This window comes from Ipomoea triloba, chromosome 6, assembly GCF_003576645.1.
Source record: "Ipomoea triloba cultivar NCNSP0323 chromosome 6, ASM357664v1".
NCBI lineage: Eukaryota > Viridiplantae > Streptophyta > Magnoliopsida > Solanales > Convolvulaceae > Ipomoea > Ipomoea triloba.
The window spans coordinates 6,441,383-6,456,270 of NC_044921.1; the positions used below are offsets into that span (position 1 = coordinate 6,441,383).

The 14,888-nt window shown below is 34.4% G+C and overlaps 1 protein-coding gene and 1 non-coding gene across 2 annotated transcripts; one reads left to right on the forward strand and one right to left on the reverse strand.

The window, feature by feature from the left end:
- The first annotated feature begins 2,348 nt into the window (after positions 1-2,348).
- LOC116021965 (E3 ubiquitin-protein ligase RFWD3) lies at positions 2,349-9,081 on the forward strand. Its single transcript, XM_031262501.1, has 14 exons — positions 2,349-2,913; positions 3,173-3,248; positions 3,351-3,440; positions 3,557-3,601; positions 4,209-4,289; positions 4,752-4,818; positions 4,917-4,969; positions 5,109-5,219; positions 5,311-5,447; positions 5,535-5,574; positions 6,684-6,746; positions 6,824-7,020; positions 7,850-8,345; positions 8,827-9,081. The coding sequence occupies exons 1-13, from the start codon at positions 2,447-2,449 to the stop codon at positions 8,337-8,339; spliced, it is 1,917 nt and encodes a 638-aa protein (XP_031118361.1). The 5' UTR covers positions 2,349-2,446; the 3' UTR covers positions 8,340-8,345; positions 8,827-9,081.
- A 3,243-nt stretch (positions 9,082-12,324) lies between these two features.
- On the reverse strand, positions 12,325-12,415 carry TRNAY-GUA. Its single transcript is given in 2 exon segments — positions 12,325-12,360; positions 12,379-12,415. It is a non-coding gene; the product is annotated as a tRNA-Tyr (tRNA).
- Between the last annotated feature and the right edge of the window lie 2,473 nt (positions 12,416-14,888).

The following is a 14,888-nucleotide window of genomic DNA, read 5'->3' on the forward strand; positions in this document are numbered from 1 at the left end:
GGTTTCGGTTCGAATTTAATTTGGTTCGGTTTAAGTCCCCAAATTTGAGTGTTTCCTAATTTTCTGAACATACTATCACATTATTCGTATCTAAAATCTAAACATTATATATCAAAATAGCAATTCAAAGTCCAAACATACTATTAAGTACTAATTGTGAGGTAAAGAACAATTGCAGTAAACAATAAAAGTGCAAAGTAGAGAACAAGCCATAAAGAAATCAAATAACAAATTTAAGAGATACCAGTGAGAATAGGGATTAAATGACGGAACAGGCATCAAGGGACTTAGATTTACTTATTATTATTATTTTTATTGTTGTTGTTGTTGTCATTATTATTATTATTATTATTATTATTATATTATTATTATTATTATTATTAAAACCTAACAAAGTTCGGTTCAGTTCGGTTTTCACTAAACCGTTCGGTTCGGTTCAGTTTTTAACTGAACCGTTCGATTTTGTATTATTAGTTCGGATCTGATCGGTCCGGTTCGGTTCGAATAAACTGAACCGAATTGCCCACCCCTAGTCATTTCTACTAGCCACTGGTTTCGGCTGATAGTCCTAAAGAGTGTCGGCCTCTTGCCTGCTAGGGCCGCCACCATAGGTGAAGAGTCCGCCTAAAACCTCATTTTTTAAAGTTTGCCCACTGATTAACCTTAATTCTTATAGGCAACGATGATATTGAGTCCTCCGGCGATGAGGGGCCTGTCGAGCTGTAAGACGAGCCGGTACTTGTTTTTTCCTCCTTCTTGTCCACCAATCAACCAGCTGAAATGGCTGACTGGCATACCATGCTGCAAGCTCGTCTTAAGAGCTGGACTAATGAAAACAAGGCCCCAACCAGCTTTGACTCAGCTCCACTAGCTCCCACTGCTCAAGCTAACACCCCCATAATCATTAGGGGCTCGCCAACTGCTACTGTCGCTGAGTTCAGGCGAAAGAGAACGATGAACTGCACCCCCCACTGCGCCACCGTTGGCTCCAAACGTCCTACCGAGCAATCTGCTGATTCGCCTCCTTTCGGGAAGAAGATCAATCTAGGTCTCGAAGTGGGTTCCGAGGAGGGGACCATCAAGGGAAAGTTCCCCATATATGACTGTTTGGAGAAGGTGATCTTCCCAAAAAATCAGGCAGCCTACGAGTTTGTTGACGCTGACCAGCTTCTGGAGGAGTTCTCCTACTACACATACCCGGTGAGCATCTGACCCTTTCTCAGGGTTGATATTTCCACTTTTTACTAACTCTTATCTCTTAGCATACTCTCACTCTCCAGTCTAAGCTTCGATAGAAGTTGAAGCTTCTTTTGGCGAATGTGGAAGCCATCAAGATGCTTCGAGGTGACCACGCTAAGTAGACGGATGAGCTAAACCTCTGTGTTGATCAATTGGAGTCCATGTTGGAGGTTGAGCGCAAGAAGGTGGAGCAACTGACAGCGGAGGCGGCTGCAATGTGTCAAGTTATTGTGGTCGAATACAGGAGGTCGGCTACCTTCGAGCAGAACTTCACAAGAGAGGCGGATAGGCGCCTAAAAGAATTGGCTTAGAAGTGGCTGGCTTCCAAAGAGGGGAGAATCTATCTAGCCGACCTCGGCGTGGAGGACTACCACTCAGGTGCCCAAGTTAGTATATAATTTAGGGACTAAGTCTGTACCACAGATATAACTAAAGGATAAAAAATACAAACTTTCATATAATATATTAATAATAAACCTGTTATTTTGAACTAAGGTACACAATACAAAGTAAACATGTTCCGAATATAATTTGCAAAGAATTCTACTAAGGAAATTCCTAAATTCTACTCCATCAATTATGCTCCCCAATGTAACAAGTATGGATAAGACTTTTTCATCTTGTGGGTCTAGAAAAAGTTTTCTACATCCAAGATTTGTGAGAAGAAATAAAAATTAATGGGTTATTTGGTAGACATGAATTGCATTGCAATTCCACCACAATTCTTTAGTCACTCCAATTACAATGTTTGGTTGGAGGGAATTACAATTCCCTCATTTTGTTGAATTGTAATTCATGGGATACTCCATGAATTGCAATTCAATGGTTGTAGGAAAAGGAAAAGAAATAGATGAAATGCACTACTACCATCAAATCTTATTCCATTTTATTATTTTCTCACCGAATTATAATTTTTTTTGCATAATTCTTTTCTTCCAACCAAATGCCTTGTGAGAATAGAATTTGGGAGTACACGTTGTATTTTCTTTTGCTAAAAATCACTTTTATTTTTATTTTTATTTTTTAATTTTTTTTTTATGATTGAGTGGTTAGTGATGAGTGACGAGTGATGATGACGTGTGCTGTGATTTATCGAAAGTTGAAATCCGGGTTAGCCCGCCAACTCTAAAATTCCCGGCAGCCCCGCAGGGATAATCGATGCATTTACCTGTGTGATTCGTGAAGCGCTTCAATCCACATTTGTTCCATGCCCCGAAGGTTGGTCGGTTTCGATCCGGCCTTTATAGCCGGATTCGACGACCTCTACGAGGAAGATGAACGTGTTCTCTATCACGACGAAGAAGATGATGATGATGAAGAAGAAGAAGAGGAAGAGGAGGAAGATTCTGAAGAAGAAACCGACGGAGGAGAGGAGGAAGAGCAGGATACTTCGACATTGATGCCGCGTAGGGTTTTACAAGGCGATGGAGGGGCTACGACGTCGTCACAAGATGCGGTTGTTAATGTTCAAGGTTCCGAGAGTATAACGGAGACGATGGCCGAGGATGGAGGAGCTCAAGGGGCGAAATCGGTCGAGAGATTGGCAGTGATTAACAGTGAGATGGTGGACGGCAGTGGCGGTGGGGGAGAGGAGTGGAGTAGGAGTGACATTGATGGCTTGTTTTGTCCAATTTGTATGGAGGCTTGGTCTAACGGTGGTAACCATCAAATCTGGTCCGTTCTATACTTTGTTTCTCCAACTTTATTTACTTATATTGCTTAAATTGTTTGTATAAAGTGCAAAAGAATCTCGTTTTGTACAATGAGTTATTAATGAAGACATTCAGCTTATCCTCTGTGAACTAGTTGTGCCTTTTCTTAACAAATTATTTTACTATTGAAGTTCAATCTTGATGTCTCATGTCTAAGATGCCCTATCCTCTTAAATTTTAAAATTTTATTTTTAATGTTGGTTTTATGGATTCATTTGCAGTTGTCTTCCTTGTGGCCACATATATGGTATATCTTGCATCAAGAAATGGTTACAACAGAGAAAAAGTTCCGGAAAGGTTGTGTTCATATTGATTATTTCCTTTTTCTTGGTGGAGTCTGTAAATAAATCCTTCTTTGTTATGTTCATCAACTTCATCCCATCTTTTCCCTTTTTGTAGTGTCCTCAATGCAATAAAAAATGTACAATGAAGGATGTCCGACTGCTTTATGCATCTCAACTTCATGTTGTAGATGAAGAGCTACAAAAGGTGATATCTGATAGGATGAACTTCTTAATAAGTTTATAACAATACCAGATGAGATTTATAATATACAATTGATCCAAACTCTTTTATTTATTTGTTTATTTATTTTTAATTTTCAGAAAATTCAATCACTTGAAGCTCAATGTGCTTCACTGGAGAAGAAGGTGAGAAAAATTAAAGCTTAGAACTTATACTTATCATTTGGTGGAGATGGTCTAATTTGTTTCTAATGCGTATGGATTTATATTCTATAATAATAGCTCTATGCTACAAATTGATGTAATCAACTCAACCTTATAAAATTTCTTACTATGTATAGTTGTTTCTGGTAGCATACGCTATGAATTCTGTGAGGATTTGAGGCTATCACTTATAAATCACTAAATATTTTGACTTGAATGAATTTGGTCTTTCCTTTCTAAAAGTTCTTTGGGTCATCTTTACTTCTGATAACTTCAGTATCTAATAGAGTAATCCATATCAAAACTCTACTCTGGTTTCGATGTCTGGCATGGCATCTGCTACAGTTCGCTGGCATAACAAACTCAACCTACACTTTTAAGTTTTCTACATATTTTCTGGTTCTTGTTTACACTTTTATAGTTGCCTTTCACTGCATCTTATTTGTGTGTCAGGTCAACTTGAGTGAAGCATAGTGTTGCTTTTCAGTTAATAGTGCCATAAATATAAGTACTGTTATAATCCAGTCTTAAGTCTTCACTTTTTTCTGTATTTGGTTAGATCTTAAGTTACTGAATCTCTTTGCTACAGTGTTCAGATTGGTGCAAGAAAGAAGTTGAGTGGGAAAGGAAGGAAGCAAATTTACAATTGCAACTGTGCGAATTAAAGGAGGCATGTTTTTTGTCCAGTAAATTTACAATATTCTTCTTTTTTACTCGTAGGAGGAGTACCTTTGTGTTGGCACAGGTTGTTCAAGGTGTGGTTTACCATCATTAGATGTGTTTTTGCTTGCTCCTTAGCACCCTAAAATCTTCCTCACTTGGGTACAGTATTTTTAGGCATGCAGAACCTGATTTATATGTTTAGTGATTCTTCACATCGTTAAGCCTATTTTATCAACCTTTTTCTACTTGTACTTTTCCATCATAAAAAAAATAAAAATCTATGGAGTACATTGGTTTTCATGGAATTCAATTATTTGGATCCTGAAATACAAATGTTATTTACATTTCTATTGCTAATGCAACACTATGAACATATTTTGTAATGATTTATAGTGCATCTTTATCAATTTGGTTAGAGAAAATTTGAAAAGGATTAGCAGATTTCTTATTTGCAAATTTGACTTCACAGAGGAGAACTAATTCCGATTATTTGCCTAGAGACAAGCAAAGCGGGCCATCAGAATTGTACACTTCTGGTAAAAGGATCTGTTGGGAATACTTTTTCTTTTAGTCATTTTATGACAAACATTTGACTAGATTTTAGCAGAGTTCTAATGCTTGTAGTGATGTGTAGGGCATAGTTGCAACTATGCTTGGCGTGGATATTTCAATGGGTTTTCCTTGAAGGTCTGCCATTCTTCCTCTTATATGATTTTTGGTACTTGTGTCGTGCATGTGTCTTTGTTATTGGAAGCTGGAATGCATTTATTCTTATTATGTTTGTTGACTTGTTCAGTTTCTCACATTATGGCTCCATCTTTTACAGGAAGAGATGAGGATTGAAGGTGCTCGGTTCTTTGACGTCGATGTTTCTGGTCAAATTCTCATAATTGCCAGAAGGCTTCCTGGAATGGGGGGAATTCATGTGCTTACAAAAGTAAATCATCACCTTTTGATTGTAAATGGAAACCTCTTCAGTTTTTTATCCTAATATATGTAAACAGGTTTCTTCAACATGATTTTGACAGATGAGCTTGTTATCTCATCATGAAAAAGAAGACATTCAACTTCCTTTGAACATAAAAGCTATCAAAGACCTTCACATATCACCATACGACAGACTTGTGCTTGTGGCTTCTTTGGGGAAGAAGTTGTCGGTTCTTAGGTAGGTGATCCCCCCATTCAGCTTTAAATGTCTAGCTTAAAAGAATATATATGGACTTACTTTTGCTTATTTGTTTTTTTGTTTCAGTACAGAAAGCAACAATACAGTTCTGACGTATGATTTACCGGTACTATCTCTTGCCTTTTATTTGGTTGTAGAACAAGTTTGGTTGTTTAAGTGTTATGGCTTATACAATTTGGTACTCCCTCTGTCCCATTTTTATGTCTGGTTTAGTTAACGAGGCTTGACTGAAGTTATTTTAATTCAATTTTTCATAATGTTAAGTTTATTATTAGTATATAAAATTTATATATTTAGAAACTAAAAGCAAAGAAGAAAATGTCAGTTTGACTAATTAATAGTGTTGCAAAAATCCCGCTTAGGCGCCGATTAATCCCCACCTAGGCGCTAAACGCCGGTCGACCGCCTAGCGTATCACCTTCAATGGTGATCTAGGCGACCGCCTAGGCCGCTTAGGCGCTGACCGCCTAGGCCTCCTAGGCACCGACTACGCCGCCTAGTCGGCCAATTAACTTTTTTTTTTTTTAATGGGTTATTTCACTCAAAACAACATCGTTTTGAGCAAAATAACCCTAAATTGTACAAACTCTAGATATTTTTTTAGGTTAATATTTAATATTTTGGTATTAACTATTAAACTATTATATAATTTATAATTATTAGTCTTTAAAAAATTAAAAATACTTAAACAAATTTAAAAAAAATAAAAAATAAAAAAATACACGGGTGCCTAGGCATCCTAGGCACTAGGTACTCCCCGAGCGCCTAACGATTTTTTCAACCATGCTAATTAATAGTAAACAGATAGGTAAAATGGGACAGAGGGAGTATTTGGTTATAGTTGCTAAGCTTCTTGTTCTAAGCTAGTGTACTACTCTTCAACATTCACTAGAGCAGCTGATTGTGGTCCTCAATCTCTAGTATGATATTCAGTACTATACCTTGATTCTGTTTTAGCATTTTCCCATCCTGATCCTTCTTAAACACGAGTACATATGTTCAATTTTGCTAAGCTTTTTTATGTGGATTTCTTTTCTGTTAAGAATTTAAGATTCAAGGACTCTGGTTACTGTTTGCAAGCTGTTGTATTACTTGTACTGTTATGATGTTATCAGTAGTTTGCTAGCATAATGTATTTTATGAGGCAGCATTCTTAATACTTAGTATGGCTTTCCCAATTGTTAAGTATATTCTTCAATGACCTTTGTTGTGCAGGCTGCTGCTTGGTCTTGTTCATGGGATGTTAACAATTCCTATTATGTTTATGCTGGTTTACAGGTCCTAACTTATTTTCTCAGAGAAAGCTTTTAAAATTTTGTGATTTTTTTACTTACTGAAGGTGTAAATTCTTGCAGAATGGTATGGTAATGGAGTTTGATAGGCGTCAAACTGTGAAACCGGTGGAATCCATGAATGGATTAGCAGCCAAGCCTATTCATACTGTGCACTCCGTTTTAAATAATCCAGTAACTGGTTCTGCTTTGAGAAGAAGCATTCTAACTGCGTCTTCAGTAGGCTTGTGTCATTGGAACTTTGGTTGTAGTGAGGAAAGGTAACTTCTTTTTTTTTTAAAAAAAATAAAAATTAATTTAAATGTTTTCTTTCTTGCACTTGATTCCCTTTTTCATGTTAGCTTTAATGTGCTTAGGATGTTATATTTGGTAGTGGTTGTATAGATAATTTTGGCATTTGAATTGGTATATTCATTGCAAGCTGCTGAAGCTTGAAAACCCGAGACCAGAATTATTTTAGGGAAAAGGGTCAAATAGGAACTTTACTGGAAAAGTCAATCAGGTCCTTAAACTTTTAAAAGGAGCAATTAAACCCATCTTATTTTGGTGCATTGAAGCCCAAAAACCGGTTAGTGACCTGTAATAGCAGAGGACACTAGGGTTCCGGCGACCATCCGACCAACTTCCAGGGAGCAGAAGGCAACCAAATATGGTTGCCTTCTTCCGGAGTTGAAGAAGGTGACCCAGTGTTGGTCTCCTTCTTCAAAGGCGACCGCTCGACAGTCGCCGGTGTTTGTCCCCGGAATCTCACTGGAGTTAATCGGAGGGTCGCCGGAACCCTAGTTGTGTGCTATTACAGGTTACTAACTGGTTTTTGGACTTCAATGCACCAAAATAACATGTTGATGAGTTTAATTGCACATTTTGAAAGCTTAGGGGCTTCATTGACTTTTCGAGTAAAGTTTAGGGGTCTATTTGACCCTTTTCTCTTTTATTTTATAGTTGGTTAGCAGAATATGTTTTTTCTACTGTTCTTAAGATTTAAATATAAAGTTGCCATATATCCTGTACTAAGAATTGCAAGTTGCATAAAAACAATGATCTCTTTATTATATCATTGTATTGATGACTTGTAATCTTTTACTGAAGGCCGCACCTAATTCCTGAATCAGAGGATCAAGGAGTTTGTATTTCTCTAGCTTATGCATCAAGAACCAGTGACATTGTTGCCTCATTCCGCCCTAAAGTGGAAATGCCAGGCGACTTCACTGCTACTCAAACAATGCTTTCTCCGTCTGCTTCTCTCATGGAACAGGCAGTACAAGGCTCTCATGTTGTCTACAGGGTAGCGGGTAGTGGCTATCACAAGGTGGGATCTTCTTGCGCAAATGTGAGTGGTATCCGGTTCCCCAAGTCTACGATCATAGAAAGAGACGGTACAAAGCCTATATTTGCTTACGGGGATGAAGCATCCTGTGAGCTGGTGTTGCAAGAGTTGCCATCTCTGAAGGATGTTATGCGGCTCCAAGCTCCTAGAAATCCCATCCGTGATGTGAAGTATACACATGCCTTAAATTCCGGACTGCTGAGTTGTTTGCGCCAGGATACAATGCAGCTTTTTACCGTTAATGGTTCATGAAGAAAGGTAATTTGCATGTCACTGCTTCTCATGTGTTTTTTCATTCATGTTCCAATCAAAGGCTTAAATCTCCAGGTCAGTTGTCCTCCCCATTAGAGGTGCTTACAATTTAATGAGGAAATTAGTCACTATGTCCGACTATGGAAATCCTGGTAAACCCAAAAAAAAAGGTTCCAGTCACACCTATGGCTTAGCATGATTGTTTAGTCATACATGGTCACACTCTATCTACTACATAGTTTGCTCTTTCTTGTGAGTTTTCCTTGAGAAAAGGGCAGTGGTAAATACTACAAGGACTTCCACTTCTTACTCTCAACTTCTACTCACTCTCACAAATCTTGGATGTAGACACTTTTTCTGAGACCTACATGATGAAAATATCTTATACTTGTTTGTCACATCATGGAGTAAAAGTGAGGGAGCAAATTTGGAAGTACAAGTAGTAGAAGTCTTTATCTGTCTGACCATTTTTTGAATTTTGTTGCAGGCTGTGAACATTCTAAAATAACAAATGAAGCTGGTTGTACATTCATCATCTTCACTGAATAGATTAGGATTTTGGGTGCTTATCTCTCTTCTGCGCAAGCTATGAGGTGGTTGCCTTTAACTCTCGCTCTCTCTCTCTTTTATTTTATTTTATTTTAAATTACCTGTATAATGGTATACTTTAAGGTTGAGAGGTTGTATTTATTTGTAATTTGCCTTTGGAAATTATAGTACTCAGCTGCATCTATTATGGTTATTGTTTCTCCTTTTATTTAAATTTTTACGGAGTAATTCTTTTTACAGGTAACATATTAGAAGTTTGAACATTGAAACTTTATAAAATGTATGACATTTATAAAATGCTTTTAGAAAATATTAGTACTTTCGCCCGTGCGTTTGCACGGAATGGATTTTTTAATAATATTTTAGGAATATTTGGGTCGATATACAATTATATAAATTATAATATCGAATATTATATAGCGCAATTGATGAAATTTGTTGGATCGATTATGTTTTTTGATGTTTTCCTTGCTTGAATTAGAGCAAATAATTGTCCAACTACCAATGCGATGCACAGAGACATTTTTTATTATATATTTTAAATAATAAAAATAAATATGAAATTATAAAAAATTTTAATATTGAACATGGACATTTATTTGATTATAAGATTAGTGCAAAAGTATTACTCAATTAATTGAATAATATATGACTTGTTTTTTTACAATTATATTAAAAAGATTGATATGTAATATGACTTATGTAATTATATTATTACTAAAATAAATATGAAAAAAATGAGAAATAATTTAATTATAATTATTATACAAATAAATTCAACGTACCATAATAATTAATAGGCAATTATTATTAGTCAATTACACTAATATATGTGCAATTATATTTTTATACCTTAAGTATATCTGTATATTCATTTTCACCATATCGCATTTAGGAGGATTTTACTTTTATATATAGTATAGATAGTATAGATTAGCATACATAATATAATATTATTAACATAATAATACATATGAATGACATAGGTACGTTGAATAGAAAAATATACGGGTATTATCGATGAACTACTAATTATTATTATTATTTTTTATTTTTAGGATAAAAATATACAAAATGGGTTTCGTTTTTGTTTTTGTTTTTGTTTTTTTAATGCCATGTATTTAATTCCACATAAGCAAAATCGGGCCAGGTCACCGCAAATGGGGTAGTAACCTGCGAAAAAAGCTCATCGAACAATTTTATTAGGTAAGTGTGCTTGATTACAATATGTTTTAGATTGAGGTGTGAATTGAACAATTGCAAGTAATAGATGAGTCTATTTGACCCTTCTACCTATTACTAATAACAAATTATAATTAATATTATTCTTATTCTATCATTCTATCATAATAATAATAAATTCTATCATAATAATTACCATAATTACTAATAACGAATTATAACCAATTATTTTTTTGAATACAATTATAACCAATTATAATTAATATTATTCTATCATAATAATTACCATATTACTAAAATGTCCCTACGTTTGGGCGGGAAATTTTGGAGGAGAATATTGCTTTTATATATAGTATAGATTGTTTCTTTTAAAATTGGACAAAAGAGAGCATTTTATTTATTTATTTTATTGGTGACGAGAGAAATTTACTGTTATTACTTGATAATGTGCAATTAGTAAATTTTGCTTTTATGTGATAGTTTGCAAATTACACATATAAATAGGTGTGTATATTCGGTTAATCAAATCGAATTAATTGAAATTTTTAACGTTTTAACCGTTAATTGAATCAAACTTTTTATTACTAAACTAACCGAATTAAATTTTTTTTGATAAATCAGTTGGTTAACTGATTAATTTTTAAATCTTTAAAATTATAAATAAAAATTAACACTACCAATTGCATCAATACTTAATATATATATATATATATATATACATATATATATATATATATATATATATATATATATAATAGTTCAACACTAATGTGTATTTTCAAATTAGTCTTTTAGAATTTATTAAAGTATAAAAATTTATAGCTATGACTAATGATAGAAATATTGTATTAACTGGTGCAATAGCAATTTTAGAGGGAAGCATCCTTACTGGATAGTACCCAAGCATAGCTTTTGTAACACAAAATCCTATTAATTATGATCTATGCTTACCCTTGTTTCCGCTTCGGCTAGAACAATTAAAAGAAGATTAATTAAATGAAAAAAAAAAAATTAACCTAAATTTTTTTTAAAAAAAATGCTAGAACATAATTTTCAAGGTTGCTTATTTGTCATTAGACTATTTGTGTTGAATATATACTTTATATTGGATGTGTCGTTTCATCAATGCCCAAACTGAGTAAGTTAAAATAATAAATAGTTAAATAGATGGTAAAATAGGAAAAATCAAAATAATATAAACCATTCATTTCAATAAACAATTATACTAACACTTTTTAGTTCCTGTTAAGGGCCTAACTTTATTAGCTTTTATTAAGTTTGTAAGTTGCAGAAATCTACAAGAAAATATACAAAAACAATACAATAACAACACTACAAGTATAAAAGCACAAATTTAAAAAGTGTAAATATAAATAATAGTTTAAATGCGGACAATGCTTCTATGCGGTCGGTGCGAATTCACCATTAGGTAAGCAAAAAATGTACTACGCAGAGTTTGGAAATGCACCACAATAAAATGCACCAATGCACCACATGTCAAAAAAATGCACCATACCTAATGGTACATTTTTGAACACTTTGTGGTGCATTTATGCGTACCTAATGGTAAGTGACCGCACGATCGTACGAAAAGCATTGTCTGCACGAAAACCTGACCATATATATAGAATTTCTGTTGACCGATCAATTAATTCAGTTAACTGATATTTTCGAACAGAATTAACCATTAATCGAAATTCTATAAAACCTTGGACATGCTTAGTACCTCTACACCTATCGCTCACGAACTTGCCACTCCCTAATGTGGCAAGTTGTAATTGGTTAAGAAATGAAATAAAAAAGAAGAAAAAGGAAAATCAAACCAATTAAAATTTGCCACATTATGAAGTAACAAGTTTGCGAATATTAAATGTAGGGACACTAGGCATTTTTTAAAACATTTAACCATTAATTGAACTAAAGTATTTTAGTTAAAAAAATTGTTAACCGAAATTCTTCGGTTTAATCAATTAACCAAACTTATGCTAAAATTTATACGCCCCTACATATAAAAGATAAATTGTATTAAGAAAATTATGTATTCCATTCACTTGGTCACCCGTGTTGCGTAAAGCAAGCTATTTAGTTGGAATAGTTCCTTTGAAAATAATATGATTTTGGAAGTGATTGTTAATAAAACAGAACAAAAATGTTGCAGTGATTTGCAGAATTTTGTTGAAAGATAGAGTAGTTTTGGGAAATTTTTTTTAAAAAAAGAACTCTCCTCAAGCGCCTATTATTTCAATAGGGAATGTCCGACCTGCCGGATTCGAACCAGCGACCTAAGGATGGCTTCAGGTTAGACCCACTACAGTCCTCCGCTCTACCAACTGAGCTAAGGCCGGATTGTGCTCTAAGCCTCCAAATTATTTAATAGTATTTAAATTTAGACAAACTGGCGAAATGAGAAAAGGGAAATAACACTCATAAAATGTAAGAGCCGAAAGAAAAAAGGAAATTTATACCATGAATCAGGGTCCATAGTATTATGAACCCTAGATAGAAACAATGAGGTACAGAATTTTATAACACAAAACACAAAAAATCACAATACAAGACACATACACATGCTATATATTTACTTATGTTTTTTTAAATATGATTTAGATACATAATTTGTATTCATAAGCACAAAATTTCACAATACAAGACACATAAATTCATCACATAAGACACAATTATTAATTTGTTTCAAGTACATCAATTATATAAGGTACAAAATTTCATAATAAAAGACACAAAACCACTCACAATATAAGACACATACACATACATCAGGGTTACACAGTGCACTGTGAACCCTAATCTATCGTATAAGGATGGAAAGGAAAATGTATAAATAAGGAATTGCCTCATTGGAGTTTTCAAAATAGAAGAAGTTGAACAACATATTGCAACTTGTGAAAAGAGGAGATAAAATAGAGTTGGTAAAGTTAGGAATTTTTGTTAAAATCTAATTTTTTGGAGTTTTATCTTGATCTAAAGTGTTTAAAAAACAATATGTTTACCTTTATAAACACATTTCTAACTTTTGTTTTTATTATGAAACGACATCAAAATGTTCTTCATAGATGAATTGTAGATAATTTCAAAGGTGGAAGACTGGAAGCATTTGTAAAACGAAGAAACATTTCCCATATAATTTCATGCATCATAAATGATGCAAATTATATGGTGGACCATGGTCCACAATGCATTGTGGACCATGATCATAGCTGATACTGCAGTTGCGTTGAACGGATACTGCAGTTGTGTTGAAAAGATACTGCAGTTGTGTTGAAAGGAAACTGCAGTTGCACGGAACAGAGGCCATTCATCCGTTCAACACAACTGCAGTATCCGTTCAACATAACTGCAGTATCTTTTCAACACAACTGCAGTTCCAGATGGATGACACGGCCTCTATTCCGCGCAATTGCAATTCCCTTTCAACACAATTGCAGTATCTTTTCAACACAACTGCAGTATCAGTTCAACACAACTGCAGTATCAACCATCACTCATGGTCCACAATACTTTGTGGACCATGGTCCACTGTATAACGACTGCATAAATGACGTACAACTATACAATCACAATCATTATTGCATGGACCATGGTCCACACAGCTGTGTGGACCAAAAATAAAAAGTACATTATTTTTGTATTGAAGGTACATTATTTTTGTACTGTAGGTACATTATTTTAGGGTACATTATTTTTGTATTGAAGGTACATTATATTATCAAATAATGTACCTACAGTACAAAAATAATATACCTCCGGTACAAAAATAATGTACTTTTTATTTTTGGTCCACACAGCCATGGTCCCTGCAATAATTTGCCGTACAATCAAGGCTACATTCAAATTTGAGCTGAGCCATTAGAAATTGGTTTGGATTTGTTGAAGGATTTTAAGTCTTGAGGGGCTATAAATGATAGCTTTTATTTATTTATTTATTTTGGATAGGCGAAAAGATAACATGAATTACACAAAATGTGTTTGTGCTACTCTAATAATGTCTAATATTCCCAAAATAAATTACATACAACCAGAGGCATCCAAGATTTACAACCCAAACTGCATACTATCCACTTGCTCTATAAGTGCTAGGGAGGAGGAGTCCATGTTACATATTTTGCAAGATTTTACCGCAATGAGATAGCTATGAAATGATTTTAGAGATGTGCAATGTGCATGCATACACAATATTCTTTCTTGAGAGTTTAAGCCGTGAGTTTCCCCAACAATGTCATCTGGGGAGAGTGTCATGACATCTATCTCCTGCAAAATTGTCTTTAGTAAAGCTAGTTGCCTAATGTGGTGTTGGAGGATAAGTGTTTATTTAACAATAATGAGTTTTGTTGGCCTAGGAATGGGAGGAGAATTGGTCTTGAGAAGGTGAAAGAGGTATATAATAAGCTATTTGTTTGGATCTTATCAATGGAAATCAAGACATAATCTTTTAGTAAGATAGAGTAAGTTAATAACTCAAACATTAAAGTTAACCTTGACATGAGTGTGAGGGGATAACTGGGGTAGTTGCTATTGGTGGGGTTGTGCATGATTGTCAAGGAGAATGGATTTGTAGATTTTAGTTTAAGTTGAGGGTTACTATGATCCTTTTTGCATAACTTTGGGCTATATATAATATATTGGCTTTGAGTTGGGATCGATGATGTAGCGGTGTGGAGTTTGAAAGTGACTCGCTAGTCTCGATGAATAAGATTTTTAGTGGTGGTAGTGTGACAAACCGTACTTGTATATTATTGGGGCTATTTGTTAGTTGTTATGGTGGAATTGTAGGCAATGATATATTTGATTATTTACTCTAAT